Source organism: Schizophyllum commune, assembly GCF_000143185.2.
Source record: "Schizophyllum commune H4-8 unplaced genomic scaffold SCHCOscaffold_3, whole genome shotgun sequence".
Taxonomy (NCBI): domain Eukaryota; kingdom Fungi; phylum Basidiomycota; class Agaricomycetes; order Agaricales; family Schizophyllaceae; genus Schizophyllum; species Schizophyllum commune.
Genome location: NW_026089540.1, coordinates 2,291,826 through 2,306,585, shown reverse-complemented (window position 1 = coordinate 2,306,585; position 14,760 = coordinate 2,291,826). Strand labels below are relative to the sequence as shown.

Genomic DNA, 14,760 nt, shown 5'->3' with positions numbered 1-14,760 from the left:
CCTCCTTCCCAACAATACACAAACACGTGCACACACCAGAGGCCTCGTCCACGTGCGCGAGTCCCCCTTCTCGCCGTCCTTCATGTCGTCGACAACGTCAACGGCGACATTCAAAGCCTTGCCTTGGCTCACGGCAAACCACCCTCACATTCATCTGAGCCGCCTAAGCCACCTTCTATGTTGCTCTTGATAGCTCGCATGGTTCCCCGCAAGAGGCGACAGCCAACCATCTCCAAGTACTCGGACGGACTGTATGCATGGGTCTGGATTGACAAATCGCCTTCGTCGAAGCTACCCGGACCTCTCGCCTGAGAACGGTGTTAATTGTACGCGTCCAATACGCGAGGAAGCGGATGCAGCACTTGCGCGATCTCTCGGGGCGACTTCGACGTCGAGGAAGGGCTACCTGGCTCCCTATACTGCTCTCTCGCGAGCAATGCGGCCGGAAGTTGTGCTTTCTCCAAGGCTGTTGCGCAAGACTGCATCCTTATGAACGACCCTTCATACCAGTAGCCTCAAACCTTCGCGATAAGATCGCATCCTTACTGTCAGATATCTGCCGTTTGACAGCCCGAGCAAGAACCGAGGTGCCGACGCCGACATCTATCTTCGATGATTCCGTACAGCCTGCCTCATCGACAATATCACGAACTTCCTCTAATTTCCTCCTGAATTCCCCCCACCACCACTGTGGCCGTCCAGCGCGTCATGTTCTCACAACACTCAGCAGTCAAGGAACCAGCTTGGAACCAGCACAAAGCCTAGGTTCAGCCCCCCTGGAAGGATCATACGGAAGAACCGCCCTTCGTCACCCCACCTCAACCAATCAGGCAACAACAGCCTTCGCTCTAGTCCTTCGCGTCTTCGACACGGCCTCTACTCCCCATCGACCAGTCTCCGATGACAATCGCGCCTTCATAACCCGCCCCTCACATTCACTCCTTCATACAGTCCGACGCTCGGGAACGTGTCGCCACCCACGATCGCGCATGCCACCGACTGCTTCGAGGCACCCTTGAGCACAGCCGCACTACGTGCTTGTATTCTTGGACCTGTCGCTTGTGTTCGATTCAATCGATTCAAGGTCGCCCAGTGCTCGCAAACCCTCCCGGCTCATCCCCAAACCCTCCCGGCGCATTCGCATATCATCCCGACGCATCCGCCACATTCTCGATTCCCCGGCCGCGTCGGCACGCCCGTTGTGTCTCGCCACCCATCGCCGTGTGTGCCGCCATCCATCACCGTGTGTCCCGCGTCATGGATCCGTGTCCCGCGCCTCTATTGGCGCACGCACGGTGTGTCTGGCCCGCAGTGCCCCCGTGATCAGCATATATATGGGCGCGACTGAGGCGTTTCGACCTCGACCTCAAGCGAAACACACCTACCGCCACCTACATTCTACCTTCTACCTACTTCCCTCCCCTCACAACCACCACCACCCACGATGCTCTTCGCCCCCCTCATCTCCCTCGCGTCCGCCGCGCTCGCCGTCGCCTCGCCCATCGTCACCCACCCGCTGCCCATGAACACCCACCCCCTACAACCGCGCACCGGCGGCCCCGTCATCGACAAGCCCGCCGCGAACGCGGTGATCATGCCGGGCGAGACGTTCGACTTCCTCTACTACAGCATGGCCGACTACGGGCGGTCTGCATATAACACGAGCATCTGGCTCTTCTCGTCTTCGCCGGGCGACCTGCAGGCGAACACGAAGACGGACACGCTGACGACGGGGCACTTCTTTGGGAGGTTTTCGACGGGTAACTATCCGGGTGAGTAGGGTTTTGGTCTTTGTAGGCGATTTGAAGGTCTTGCGCCACGATCGTATGGCCCGCCTTGATCCTTTGCGCCTTGGTCTCTCCTGCGCCTCAATGCTCCCCCGAAAACAAACAACGCTAACACCCCACCCTCCAGGCAACCCCTACCCAAACCAGCCCGTCCCCAAGCAGCTCACCATGCCCGACTTCTCCGTCAACCAGGGCGGCTTCGGTTCCGGGAAGACCGCCTCGGACGCGCCCATGTACCTCGCCGTCTTCGAGGAGTGGGCGGATGGGTCGGGCACGCTGGGCAACAAGGTCGCCTTCGTGTCGACGCCAATCGTCTACAACGGGACGCAGTCGGAGTGATCTGGTCGACTTCTCCTATGATGCGGTCGACTGCGTTTAAGATGTGGTCGACTTGTCCTATGATATAGTCGACTTCTCCTATGACGCTTGGACTTACTGATCACGATGGACTCGCTGATCACGATGGACTCGCTGATCACGATGGACACGCCAGCGACGCACGATTCGGACACGACTTCGAGGTGTAACTTTGATGTGTGCATCGGACTACGACTTCGATATGTATCGGATACGACTTCGACGTATGTCGGACCATGATCTCGACGCGTGCACCGGACACGGCTATATGTAAACTATATCTTCACGGATATCTCGCGGACTTGCGATGCTCTACTTTACCCTCTTGTACAATTTACCTATTAGTGTCGCTGTAATATCCCCTTCGACCCTCGACATAGTTGCGCTGAGCCTGACGCTTCATCTATTCAATACACTTGTGCGTTGTACTCTGCCAAATGTCTTCAACTGGACTACAGCCACTCCAAAGTCATGCCGAGTTCGCTGCCGGTTCTATTCGCACGAAGTGCGTAACAGTCTACTGATATCTTGCTCACATTCGAAACAGTGCGCTCAGTCTTCAGCTCCGTCAGTGGACTCAACCGAAGACATATCATAGCTGTCCACATCCGAGCCATCCTCTGACATGAGCTCGTCCAAACACTCCAACGTTATGTCGCCCTCGCCACCTCTGACTCCGGGACCCAAGGAATGCTCGCTAACCGTATGACATTCCTGAAGGCACGCGAGCTGGGTGCCATTGACCATCATTGGAATCAGCCTCGATTTCACGACGACCTTGTACCACGACCAGACCGAATGCCGAGTGGACCCTCCGTCGGCCCCGTCGCATATCGTCAGGCTGGTCAAAGCCGGCAAAAACATCAGAGAGGCCGGATCCTCGGGCTTGCGCGTGAGCGCGTCGAAGATAGCTGGGGTGGCCTCGGCATCCCAGATTTCGATGAGATCAAGCTCGGTTAGAGAGGGCAAGCGGCGAAGCAGCGCCACCAGATCGCCCTTGTCGAGATCGCTGTTGAACAAGACGAGGGAGCGCAGACGCGGGCAGTCGCCCGACCGGTCCAGCAGCGTCTTGAGTCGGAAGAGCGCCTGCTCCTCCGAAATGTATCGATTCTCTGGCCCGGATTCGCAAGTCTGGTTTCCCTCGATGAAAAGATACCGTAGATTGGGTGCGGAGATGAGGAGCGCTAGGCAGGCCCCTTCGTCGTGCAGGGTGAGGGACTCGAGGACTGGAAAGATAACAGCCGGTTGACTCGGAGCGAGCGTCGCGGGCTCAATTGTAGCGATGGCGGTATTGACGATACAGACGCGTAGCGAATCCTTGCAGGACATGATAGCATCCAGGACGGCGGACAGTGGCGGATGTTTATCATGGGAGCCGTAGTCGTTGAGCGCCATTTCCAGATGCGTGATAGCCCAAGGAGCCGGGAAAGCGAAGGTCGTTGGCACCGGCCCTCCAACTTGGTTCCAATCTACTTTCACTTTTGATACATGCGGCACGCGAGCGAAGTTGCCAAGGGGGTGGCCATAGGAATGGTGTTGATATTCTTTCTCGGGTGCGATGAATATCTCAGTTGAGGAAAGTATGGCGGCACGCCAAGACGGGTCCATAGCTAGATGTTGGATTATAGGGACTTGTGTGCGTTCCACGTTGAGGGAAAAGGTGTCCACGACGGTCCGCTGCTGGGTGGCGAGTGGTGATGTTCTGCCGATCCCGAGTTAGGTCCTGACGAGGAGCAGGAGCGAGGCTCTGAGAACACGATGGAAGAAAGACGGTCTGTTCGCGCCGCGATGAGAATGGGGGTTAGGGACACAAGGTATATCGCCAACGTTGGTCGTTATATAGGGCCCAGCCGGCAATCTCCGGATGTGGCGCTTGTTCGTGATCGTGTTTGTGACCGCCTTGTCTTCGCCAGTCAACACGCCGGATGGTCTTGACTGTCCTTTTGTTCTCATAGGTGCATTGGTTTGTGTTGTGCTTATGCATGCGTTTACGCGGCTAATGATCGCTGTCTCGGAACAGAAAGACTTTGTCGCGGTGCGCATACGTGGCAGACCTGCCTTCCTACCTCGGCGCCAATACGTAGGTGATCCCTGATATCTCTACGTTCGTGTTAACACTTAGAAAACATATAAAGTGTTCAGACAGATATGGCATCCGTTGAAGAAGCCCTTGGTCGTGCCCGCGCGGTCGCCAGCCTTTCTCTCCATCGCTCCACTTACGTGCCAAACGGTCACCAAGAGGCGTCCATCACCAAGGAAGAAGTTCAGTCATTACTCGAACAGAGGCGGCAACTGGATATCGACCTTCAGCGCTCTCAACACTCGGGGAGCGTTCTTCCGGAATTACTGGACTTGCGACAAGCTCTCGATACACAAATCGCTCTTCGTAACGCGCTTTTAGCTCCATGTCGCATGCTACCTCCTGAACTTCTGTCGGAGATCTTCCTCCTCGCGCTGCCGGATATCTGGGACCACGAGCCCGCTGGGGTGCGGCGCCTCAACGTCGCTCGCGTATGCAGCTCGTGGCGAACAACTGCTCTGGCCACGCCCCGTATATGGAATACCTTGCGATTCAACGCGTGCGACAATCCTCTAAATAATCACGCGGCGGCTGTAGCGACGGAGATGAAAAAGGCGGGCAATGCGCCTTTGAGCATCATCATCGACGCGCTGCTTCCGGAGGAATGGGTTTTTCGCAACCGCATGGTAGCTGAAGACTTCTGGGGCGATGAGGCATGGAACATCCTATGCTCCGCATCTCAGCGATGGTGCAAGGTGACTCTTCGCGGCGTCCCACGCTCAGCATACGACATCCTCACGCAGCATGATTTTCCTCTCCTACATTCCCTCTCCCTTTCGCTCGCCCCCGACGGGAATACTCCAGTTGAAGTCCCGCTCCATGTGTTCCAGAATGCGCCTAACATCACGTCTCTCAGCATTCAATACTACTCGCCGCCAGTCGAGCCCGTGTTGCCATCCTCGTGGAAGATCACCGAGCTGACCATCACCTGCGGCGAACACGGCACAGGCCGCATATTCACGCCCCCACTCGCACCTTCTCTGGCCGTGATAAAGGCGTGCAGCCAAACGCTCCGCAAGTGCACCGTCACAGCTAATGAGTCTGGCCCTTTCAACCCCAGTCACTCTCGCATATCGCTGCCCGCGCTCGAGGAACTCCGCCTCAGCGGCAGCGCTATATCCCTCTGCCGCTTCGTTAGCGCCCCGAAGCTCACGACCGCAGCCTTGCGAAGCTACCCCGATCTCATCATAGACATTCTCGCCACATTCCGAGTCCTGATGGACCATTCGCGCGGATGCCCATCGCTGCGGTCGTTTGCGATTCTGGAGTCTTTCATCTGGCCGATCAGGTTGCTCGCATTCCTCATGTTTGCCCCGCAGATCACCGACTTGCACCTCTCTTTCGACGACACGCCTCAACAGCACATACTGCCCACCGAGACGCTTCTGCATATGGAGACCCTCGGAGCACTATCCCGGGATGGTGGATCAGTCACTGCACTTACCCTCCTTCCCAACCTTCGGCGCCTGCATCTTGAACTTCGCGGCGTGGGCGAGGATACGGAGGAAAAGGATCGCGAGTATCGGGAGGCGGTTCAGAATATATTCGAGTCGAGGAGGTATCCGCGCGTTATGGAGGGTACACCGCTTGCCTGCCTAGAGAAGCTTACAGACTCGAAGGGCCTATTGCTGGAGTAGGACGAAATGGTATATTTTTTTCGTGCTCATGATGTAATCACGGGATGAGAGCTGCTTCTGAATCTTCGCGCGATCGATGCGTCGCGCTCGCACCTTGGCCTCAACGTTCATCTTGTCCGCCCACGCTGGTCGAGCCCATCTCGCGCGCGCTCGCCAATGTTGTCGCATTTGGCATCTCGTTGTTCATCAATCGCGTTGGCTTCTCCGTCTCCGCCTACCGTATGTCCTGCTTTCTCTTATACTGATGCGACTGTCTGACGCGCTATTAGACCATGTCTAATGTTTTGGCATCGATCGAAGAGGCTCTAGTTAGCGCCAGCGCCATCGCCAACAAGCAGATTCATCGCGCTGTCCATGCCCTCGACGATGAGGCGGCATCTGCCGTTGCAGCGAAGGCGCACGCGCTCCGCCTGCTCGAACAGCAGATCGACGATGCCGCACGAGAAACATTCGGCAAGCGAGTTCGAGAACAGCTCGCTCTGCATGATGCCCTGCTCGCGCCATGGCGCCGCCTTCCCCCGGAATTGCTCTCTGCCATCTTTCTCCTCGCAGTCCCGGACGGTTGGGAAGACATGTACGCGAGCAAGAGGAATCGGAAGCTACGCCTTGACCGCGCCTGCTATCAATGGCGTCGGATCGCCCGTTCGACTCCGCTGTTATGGTCGAATCTTCTGTTCGACAATTACTACAGTCCTCTCCCGAAGCATATCACCGCTCTGAAGGACGCGCTCGAGAAGACTGCTCAGGCGCCGCTGAAGGTGACAATCAGGCTGGACTGGTGTCCCGACGTGGGCCGGGTCGTGGGGTGGAGCGACGAAGCTTGGGCGCTTTTCTGTCCCGAGTCGCACCGATTGACGAAGCTATGGCTCAAGGACATACCATTCGCCGCTTTCGACAAGCTGATGGGTCGCGATTTCCCCTTGCTGGAAGACCTCACTATTCGCTGTGAGGACCAGTGGTGCCGTTCCGCCGGTCTTTATGATGTGCCTCTGCGGCCCTTCCTGCTAGCCCCGAGGGTGTCGCGTCTTCGCATCTACCATGTAGGGCCCATCCGGTTGCTTACGCTACCACGAGCTTGGAAACTCACCAGGCTCAGCGTGAACGCTACAAACACCAGCCTTACTACGATTTTAAGTGTCGCCGTGACCTGCACCGCAACCTTGGTATCACTGCACGTCGGCGGTGAGCACCAATTTGGAGCTCCTTTGGGAGCGCTGCCGACGGGATGGGGATCGCCCAGGTATTTCCCCCGTCTCGAAGAGCTATACCTTGGAGATGACGCCAACCGCCTATCCCAACATGTCCTCGTTCCCAAGCTCCGCATCCTGCGCCTGACCGCAGATCCTTATTGCGAACCGAAGCCCGAAGAGTCGCTGCAGAATATACTTGATGGATCTGAGGGTTGCTCGTCTCTGGTCGGTCTATCGCTCAAGTGCTACCAGTTCGTGTCCTTCTCTCACCTTGACGTTCTCCTCCGGCGGCTACAGTTATTAGAGCGGCTGTATCTCAGCGACGACGAGTATATCTATGACCGGGTGCTAAGTGGCGTCGTCTCGCGGGAACTCATCCATGCGCTGGCCCGCGACGATGACAATCCTAGCTCCCTGACATTCCTGCCCAAGCTCGTCTACATCGAGCTCGAATACGGTGATCTCGGTCGCTCGAACCAAGGCAGCGTGGAGCGCATCTACACTTCGAGGCAAGGTGACAGAGTGGTGGATGGCACTCGGCTTTCCCCTCTAAGGCAACTGGTTGCTGGTGCTGGCATGCGTCGCAGCTGGCCTGACACGGGGAAGCGTGACGAGAAGGGGGAAGAGGACGAGGATGAAGACGGGGAATGCGGTTGACCGCGTGATATCGTCCGAGTGAGATATTGCACGCTCGTATCTCAGATCGAAGGTATGGGAGGTCATGGTAGGCATGGATAACCAGCAATTGCAATTAGGCTGTACAATTCTTTACGATGTCGTCTTGAGCGCACTGAGGGAAACAATGGGCGCGGGTTATTTACCCTTTTTGGAACTCATCGTCTCTTTGCACGAACCACGATCACCGCGCGAGCAGGAAAGAGCACACGGTCGTGACTTCGCATTCCCGTCCAAAGGAGAAGGAAAATAGGAACCGTACTGCGGCAGGTGAGCGAGTGCGTCGTTGCAAGCGGTGTCCAAGCGAGGCTCAGAGGTCCACGTCGTAGCCGTCTGGATGTCGACGGACGTTGGGGATCTCCTCACGAAGACAGGTGTATCAGCCTCCCTCGATCACCAGCGCGCCGGATACTCCCCTACTCCCCGTGACGCCCTCGTCCTCAACACTCAGCTGCGCTTGCTAGACCATGCGGACGAACGTCTGACTTCCGAGATCGCCAGACTTGCGGAGCTGAGGGACCGTGTCCGCAAACAAGCTGCGATCCATACTTCCCTTCTTTCACCCTGCCATCGCCTTCCTCCCGAACTTTGGTCGACCATCTTTCTTATGGTCCTGGGTCACGGCTGGTCTAGCGACGCCGCTGGCGCGAGACCATTCAGGATCGCTCAAGTCTGCCATCGATGGCGCGCCATCATCTTTCAGACGCCGCAACTCTGGACAGACATCTACATACGTCCATGCCGTGGACCCGACGCGCAGATGTACAACGTTGAAGGCATCAAGAACGAGCTCGCCAGGACCGGCCGAGCCCCGCTCAATGTCCATGTTGACCTCATTGACGAGGACGAACACATGCGCTTCCGGGAACGAGTCAGAGGACCCTTCCGCGCGGCTTTCTGGTCCACCGACATATGGGAGGCGCTCTGCGCGCACGTAGACCACTGGGAGAGCGCCTTTCTGGGCGACGTCTCCGCGTCTGCCTTGGCAGCATACACGTACCGTCCCTTGACTTTCCCCGCGCTCCGATTCCTCAGCTTGCGAACTCATAACGAGGACGACCCTGATATCACTACCGAACTACCCTTGCGTCTGTTCAGCGATGCACCGAACTTGGAAAACCTTCGTATTCAATATTGGGAACCACCGGCCGTCCCTCTGCTCCTCCCATCTTCTTGGAGGCTTACCCGGCTGGTCATCAACTGCGAGCTCGAGCCCGACGCCCCGCTTTCACCGTGTCTGCCCCTCATACTGGCATGCACGTCGTTGGTCGTGTGCGAAGTGTCAGCACCCGTTTTCGGGGCGCCCGTAGAGGGCCACACTCGCGCTGTCTTCCCCGCCCTCCAACAGCTGAGCCTCATGTACGCCGGCATTCACTTCTGTCGTCTGATGTCCGCACCCGCTCTGGAGTACCTCTACCTCGGCGAAATGCCTCTCGAGGATTCACCGGTCAACGAAATCACCGCCTTCGAGTCCTTGCTCGACAACTCCAACGACTGCCCGTCCCTCCGCGACCTCGACCTCCGCGGCTTCGACTGCACCGCGCGCGAGGTCGTTCGCTGCCCCGCACGCCTTCCGCACCTCGAGCGCCTCTCGGTGAGGAACAACGAGTATTTCGAGCGCATGGAGCCCCCGGCGTCTATGGACCTTATCCGCGCGTTGACGCGCGACTCGCCGGCGTCACTCGCGTTCCTCCCGCGTCTCGAGTATCTGGATCTCGGCTACGCGCACGGCAACGAAAACCCGGAGGGATTGGACGAGGCTATGGGAACGATGATGCAGTCGCGGATGCGTCCGTCTCCGTTGACGGCCGGACAATCGCTCGTTTACCTGCGCCGTTCTTCGTGAAACATGTCCACGAGCGCTCCCGTAGTAACAATAACGACCGGGAGGAAGCCTTCCCCGGCCCGTGCAACGACGCGGAGTACCCACGAACACCGCGTACGAGCTTTTTGTACTTAATCTTCGTGTCTACTGCGAAGCGCAGGTGCTCTGCTTATTTGAATCTCTGCGCACTCGCCAAGTACGACAGTCCCAGAGGGAGGCGCGAGAAATGTCTGCGTCAAGTCTGAGAAATCAGTATCTCCACATTGAAGCAAACATTGTCGAACATTGTCGAACATTGCAACACATTGTTGTGCATTGTACACGTAAAAGGCGGTCCTATTGTGCTCAAATGGGGAAGTTCTTCCACACGCCAACACAATAAAGCGCGATCTGAGCTGATACGACGCACCTCATCCCCAACGCTCGTCATCAACGGCAGTCTCTGAAGTGAAGCACTTGAAGGTGAGTGTCTGTACCATGGCTGAGCCCTCCGTATCCTCACGCATGTACAACCAGACAACCTAGCCTGGTAGCAACGCGAGCAGAACAGTCTTTTAATATCAGATAGCGCTAGCCTCGAGGTGTGTCAAGAACGGCCTTATCAGCGCGCCCTCTGATCACATAGTGTCACAGATGAACCTCTCGGATGACCCTATCGCAAGGGCGAGCTCTGTCGCGAACATCGCCCTTCATCGCCAGCCCCACGCTCCAGACAACCACAACGCCAGCATAATCAAGCAGACGGCCGACGAGCTGCGCTCGCTCGAGCACGACGCGGAACTACAGATGCAGGCACTCACGGCCAGAGTGGGTGCGCTTCGCAGGCAGATCGCCATCCACGACGCGCTCCTTCACCCATGGCGACGCCTCCCTCCCGAGATCCTCTCGGAAGTCTTCCGCCACGCAGTCCCGGACGATTGGACTGCTCAGTTCGTCGGGCGTAGGATCCTGAACTTCGCGCAAGTATGCCATGCTTGGCGGTGCGCTGCTTTTGCTATGCCTCGCCTCTGGACGACGCTTCGTTTCCTACCCCACTTCAATCCACCTGTGAAACACGTGGCTGCCCTGAGGGCCGATTTGGCGAAGACGGCGCAGGCGCCGCTGGAAGTAGAGATGTGTATGTCTGCTTCTGCCGCGTCAGGGTATGGCGAGAGGGACGCGAGGTGGAGCGACGAAGTCTGGGAGCTGCTGTGTGAACAGGCGCACAGGTGGGAATATGCTTTGCTGAATTCGCTACCTATGGTCGCCTACGAGCGACTGCTCGGCCGTTCCTTCCCCCTGCTGCACACCCTGTCGATGACGGTGAACAGCTATGAGGATGTAATCCATCTACCCATCCAGGTGTTTGAGAATGCACCCCGGGTTCATAGCCTGTCCATCACCGGCGACTCTGCCCCCATCCTTCCTTTCACCTTGCCCTCGAACTGGGCTCTTACCGAGCTCAGCATCCTCTTCACCGAGGCTTGCACGCTCGCGCCGCATGTCGGAGTTATCTTGGCCTGTTGCGACACGCTACGGGAGTGTCACCTGACCTCGGACGCTTCCTGTGCGAATTTGCCGCCACCCGCGAACTTCCCGTTCCTTGAACTGCTTGATCTCGGCGGCAATGCTACCGCGCTCTGTCATGTCTTCACCGCTCCCAACCTCCAATCACTGCACATGGATACCTGGAACAGTCTTGACGATGACTTCAATGCCTTCGTAGCGCTGCAGTCCATGCTCGCCCGCTCCGGCGACTGCCCCTCCCTTCGCAAGCTCACCCTCAACTCGCTGGACTCGGGGCCACAGGGGCGCGACCTCATCGCCAGCTTGCGGTCACTCTCATCGTTGGAGGAGCTCGGCCTGCAGAACCGAGATTACACGGACGACACGGAGCCAAGCCTCATCACACTGGACCTGTTGCGCGCCATGGTCCGCGATGCGGACGATCCATCGTCCTTGGCCTTCCTGCCAAATCTCACGCAGCTCTCCGTAGTGTTTGGCGACGATTACAACAACGGCGCAGACCCGGCGGATCCCGAGGTCCGCTCTGTGCTCAGGGCCATACCCGAGTCTAGGACGCAGGCCATGTCGGCCGATGGAAGGGCGCTCGCTCTCCTTCAGCGCTACTACAACAATGCCGGCGGTGATCTGAAGGGTTGTTGCTTGCCACCTCTAGCTGAAGATCCCAGCGACTCGGAATCTGACGTGAGCATGGATGAGGACGACTACTGAGTTATGCTCCGCAATGGAATGGTGAATTCCATGTCCGTGGTGCAACGCCCGACTCCGAAATTTGAAGTACACCCAGGATTGTTCCCCAATGCGCTGGCTCGCAGGGGCGAGACTGCGGTTCTACAAAGCTGCCCCTCATTCCTGATAGCGAACTTGTCTGTAGCCTAACGATGGTGTCTTTGTACGTCCTCGGTCCAGGAGTCGTGCTCGCCTGCCGGCAGGTCGTTGGAGCTCACTCCCGTTGATTCACTGAGGACATTCTTACGTACCGTCTGAGGGCCTTGCCATATTTCATGATATGTACGCTCGTTATCCGTACTGTTCAACCTTCACGACTATCACGATATAGTATCATTCTACGATGTCAGTTACGAGAAATTCAGCGAGTCTCCTTCTTGAAAGAAAATCATCACACCGTCTTGCTAGAGGAATATACGCCTCATGCAGCGAAATGCAGTGGAGCAAGCTTGCGAGCCATTATTCGACACCGAGCCCTGCGCGATTCACCGCCGTACGCGTTCCCCCAACTTGAGCAAGCGCATGGTTGTGGACGCGCGTTGCATTTTTCCCAAATAGGGAAATTCTTCGACACGCGTGGCGTGATCAGACGCGTCTTGTCCCGAACGCATACTTACCGCCTACCGCGTCCATCGAAGCGAAGCGCTTGTAATTGGCCTGAGTGAGTATCAAAATTACTGCTGGCTCCCATGCGTCTCTCATGCACTTTCAAAGTAGCTGGATACAGCCGCAAGAAGGCGGGCAAGGAGGCCTTTCGGTAATGAACGACGTCGAGGTGCGTGTCAAGACCGACCTTCTCAGCTCGTTCTCTGACCACGGACGCTCATAGATGGAAACTATAGATGACGCCATTGAAAAAGCTCGCGACGTCGCGAGCATTGCCCTTCATCGTACACCATATGTTCCAGATGGTCCGAATGCCAGCATAATCAAACAAAAGGCCCGAGAGCTTCGCCAGCTCGATGACGAGGCGGGTCGGCAGTTGCGGAAGACCTGCGATAGGAATGACGAGACGGGGGCGCTGAAAGTCTTCGATAGGATCATTGCGCTTCGCCAACAAATCCCAATTCACGACGCTCTCATTCATCCATGCCGCCGCCTGCCTCCCGAAATTCTCTCGAAGATATTTGTTCACGCGGTGTCGGATCCATGGTATTCGGGATACGTCGGGCGCAGGACAGTTTGCCTCGCGCAAATATGTCATTCTTGGCGGTGTATCGCCCTCGCCACACCTCGCCTCTGGACGACACTCATCTTAACAGCGAAGACTAATCCACCTGCAAAGTATGTCGCTGCCCTGAAGGACGAGTTGGCGAAAACCGCTCAGGCGCCGCTGCACCTGACTCTCGACATGAATATGTGTGGCATGAATCCCAAGCCCTCGATAAATGAGATCTGGAGCGACGAGGTCTGGACGTTGTTGTGCGATCAGTCGCACAGGTGGGAGCGGGTGATGCTTGCCGGAATACCTGCGCGCGCGTACGAAGACCTGATCGAGCGCACCTTTCCTGCACTGAAGCGCTTGTTGATGTTCGTTCTCAGAGACAAAGGCGCCGCGGTCCAGGTACCCATCCACGCGTTTCAAAGTGCACCCAAAATCAATAATTTCTGCATTGACTACAAATCTCCCATCCATCCCCTCGTCTTGCCATCGAGCTGGACTCTCACCGTGCTCACCATCTACTCCGACGACTGCGCGCTCGAACCTACTGTCGGAGCTATCCTGTCCTGTAGCGAGACTTTACGTATGCTTGACATCGCCGCTGATGCATCCTGCGCAAATGTGTTACCACTCACAGCCTTCCCGCGCATCGAAGAGCTTGTCCTCAGCAACGATGCCGTCGCGCTGTGCTACTCCTTCACCTCTCCCAACCTTACGACCTTGTTCATGGAGTCCGCGTGGACCTTGGACGACGAGCTCAACGCCTTCAAAGCGCTGCAATCCCTGCTCGCGCGCTCGGAGAACTGCCCGTCCCTCCGCACGCTCGGCCTCGCAAGCTCGCTGGATCCGGGGCCATCGGGACGAGAACTCATCGCGTGCTTGCGCGTACTCCCCTCACTGGAGGAGATCTTTCTGAGTAACCGGGACATGGCGCGCGAGCTGTCCCCAAGCCTCATCACGCTGGACCTGCTACGCGACATGGTCCGCCAGCCAACCGTGCCGTCGTCTTTGGCCTTCCTGCCGAATCTCGCGCGACTTAGCATACGCTTTGGCAACCGCTACAACAGGGCGGACCCGAAGGATCTCGAGGTCGACGCTGTTCTCATGGCCATACTCGAGTCTAGGATGCGGGCCATGTCGGTGGATGGGAAGGACCTACCTCTCCTGACGCACTTCTGTGCCAAAGGCGGCGGCGGGAAGGAATACTGTTGGCCTCCTGCAGATGACGGTCCCAACTCGAATTATTCCGTGTAGGCGTGGCTCGCGACGCATACGTACTGAAATATACTAAACGATTCGTCGGTGAAACTCAACCATATTCGGCGGCCCAAAGCGAGATATCGAAGTTGCTCACCATGTTTGTAGAAGCGTGGGCGCTGACTGCACAAAGCGCGCCACGATCACCGTCTTGCTAGTTGGACCTGATCTCTATATCACTGACAAGGCCTTCAACACCGGCCCTTTGACGAAAGACTGGAGGGACGGGATACCTCCTGGAAGCGCTGGACACGAACCCGCCGAGCGTCGGTAACACGAAAACGGCACGTGGCCAACCAGTCGTCGGTATCGTCGTACCTCGAGTCTTCCTACATGAAGGATCACTGACGCTACTCTCAGTGCTCTATGGCCAATCTTGGTCCTCTTTCCGCTTCTCGCCATGCACCTCGATCCGTTTCGTCCACTGTCACCGTGCTGCGATTCGAGCCTGCCGGAGCGTCCCTACATCGAGTACGCGGGTGTGTTCGTACATCCAGTGCACAAGTGCGTCCTCTGGTTTTGTGTTGAGGTCCTCAAACCATCCTCTGCTACTTCCCT

At 57.2% G+C, this 14,760-nt stretch overlaps 8 protein-coding genes across 8 annotated transcripts; 7 read left to right on the top strand and 1 right to left on the bottom strand.

Annotated features, from left to right (window-relative positions):
* Window positions 1-71: 71 nt before the first annotated feature.
* On the top strand, window positions 72-1,184 carry SCHCODRAFT_01294076 (uncharacterized protein). The gene has a single exon (XM_050341393.1). The coding sequence runs from the start codon at window positions 354-356 to the stop codon at window positions 1,017-1,019; it is 666 nt and encodes a 221-aa protein (XP_050201762.1). The 5' UTR covers window positions 72-353; the 3' UTR covers window positions 1,020-1,184.
* On the top strand, window positions 965-2,536 carry SCHCODRAFT_02615819 (uncharacterized protein). The gene is made up of 2 exons (XM_003034467.2): window positions 965-1,772; window positions 1,915-2,536. The coding sequence occupies exons 1-2, from the start codon at window positions 1,445-1,447 to the stop codon at window positions 2,124-2,126; spliced, it is 540 nt and encodes a 179-aa protein (XP_003034513.1). The 5' UTR covers window positions 965-1,444; the 3' UTR covers window positions 2,127-2,536.
* Window positions 2,537-2,617: 81 nt separating this feature from the next.
* On the bottom strand, window positions 2,618-3,942 carry SCHCODRAFT_02615815 (uncharacterized protein). Its single transcript, XM_003033882.3, has one exon. It carries the CDS (start codon window positions 3,537-3,539, stop codon window positions 2,697-2,699), a length of 843 nt encoding a protein of 280 aa, XP_003033928.2. The 5' UTR covers window positions 3,540-3,942; the 3' UTR covers window positions 2,618-2,696.
* A 119-nt stretch (window positions 3,943-4,061) lies between these two features.
* Window positions 4,062-5,890, top strand: SCHCODRAFT_02615814 (uncharacterized protein). The gene is made up of 3 exons (XM_003034466.3): window positions 4,062-4,107; window positions 4,165-4,224; window positions 4,280-5,890. Exon 3 carries the CDS (start codon window positions 4,293-4,295, stop codon window positions 5,859-5,861), a length of 1,569 nt encoding a protein of 522 aa, XP_003034512.1. The 5' UTR covers window positions 4,062-4,107; window positions 4,165-4,224; window positions 4,280-4,292; the 3' UTR covers window positions 5,862-5,890.
* Window positions 5,863-7,887, top strand: SCHCODRAFT_02615811 (uncharacterized protein). Its single transcript, XM_003034465.3, has 2 exons — window positions 5,863-6,080; window positions 6,131-7,887. Exon 2 carries the CDS (start codon window positions 6,134-6,136, stop codon window positions 7,706-7,708), a length of 1,575 nt encoding a protein of 524 aa, XP_003034511.1. The 5' UTR covers window positions 5,863-6,080; window positions 6,131-6,133; the 3' UTR covers window positions 7,709-7,887.
* A 13-nt stretch (window positions 7,888-7,900) lies between these two features.
* Window positions 7,901-9,745, top strand: SCHCODRAFT_02615810 (uncharacterized protein). The gene is made up of 2 exons (XM_003034464.3): window positions 7,901-7,996; window positions 8,056-9,745. The coding sequence occupies exon 2, from the start codon at window positions 8,064-8,066 to the stop codon at window positions 9,570-9,572; it is 1,509 nt and encodes a 502-aa protein (XP_003034510.1). The 5' UTR covers window positions 7,901-7,996; window positions 8,056-8,063; the 3' UTR covers window positions 9,573-9,745.
* Window positions 9,746-9,945: 200 nt separating this feature from the next.
* On the top strand, window positions 9,946-12,228 carry SCHCODRAFT_02533179 (uncharacterized protein). The gene is made up of 3 exons (XM_003034463.3): window positions 9,946-10,013; window positions 10,068-10,132; window positions 10,185-12,228. The coding sequence occupies exon 3, from the start codon at window positions 10,185-10,187 to the stop codon at window positions 11,763-11,765; it is 1,581 nt and encodes a 526-aa protein (XP_003034509.1). The 5' UTR covers window positions 9,946-10,013; window positions 10,068-10,132; the 3' UTR covers window positions 11,766-12,228.
* A 146-nt stretch (window positions 12,229-12,374) lies between these two features.
* SCHCODRAFT_02569777 (uncharacterized protein) lies at window positions 12,375-14,269 on the top strand. The gene is made up of 3 exons (XM_003034462.3): window positions 12,375-12,444; window positions 12,498-12,558; window positions 12,613-14,269. Exons 2-3 carry the CDS (start codon window positions 12,544-12,546, stop codon window positions 14,197-14,199), a joined length of 1,602 nt encoding a protein of 533 aa, XP_003034508.2. The 5' UTR covers window positions 12,375-12,444; window positions 12,498-12,543; the 3' UTR covers window positions 14,200-14,269.
* Window positions 14,270-14,760: the final 491 nt, after the last annotated feature.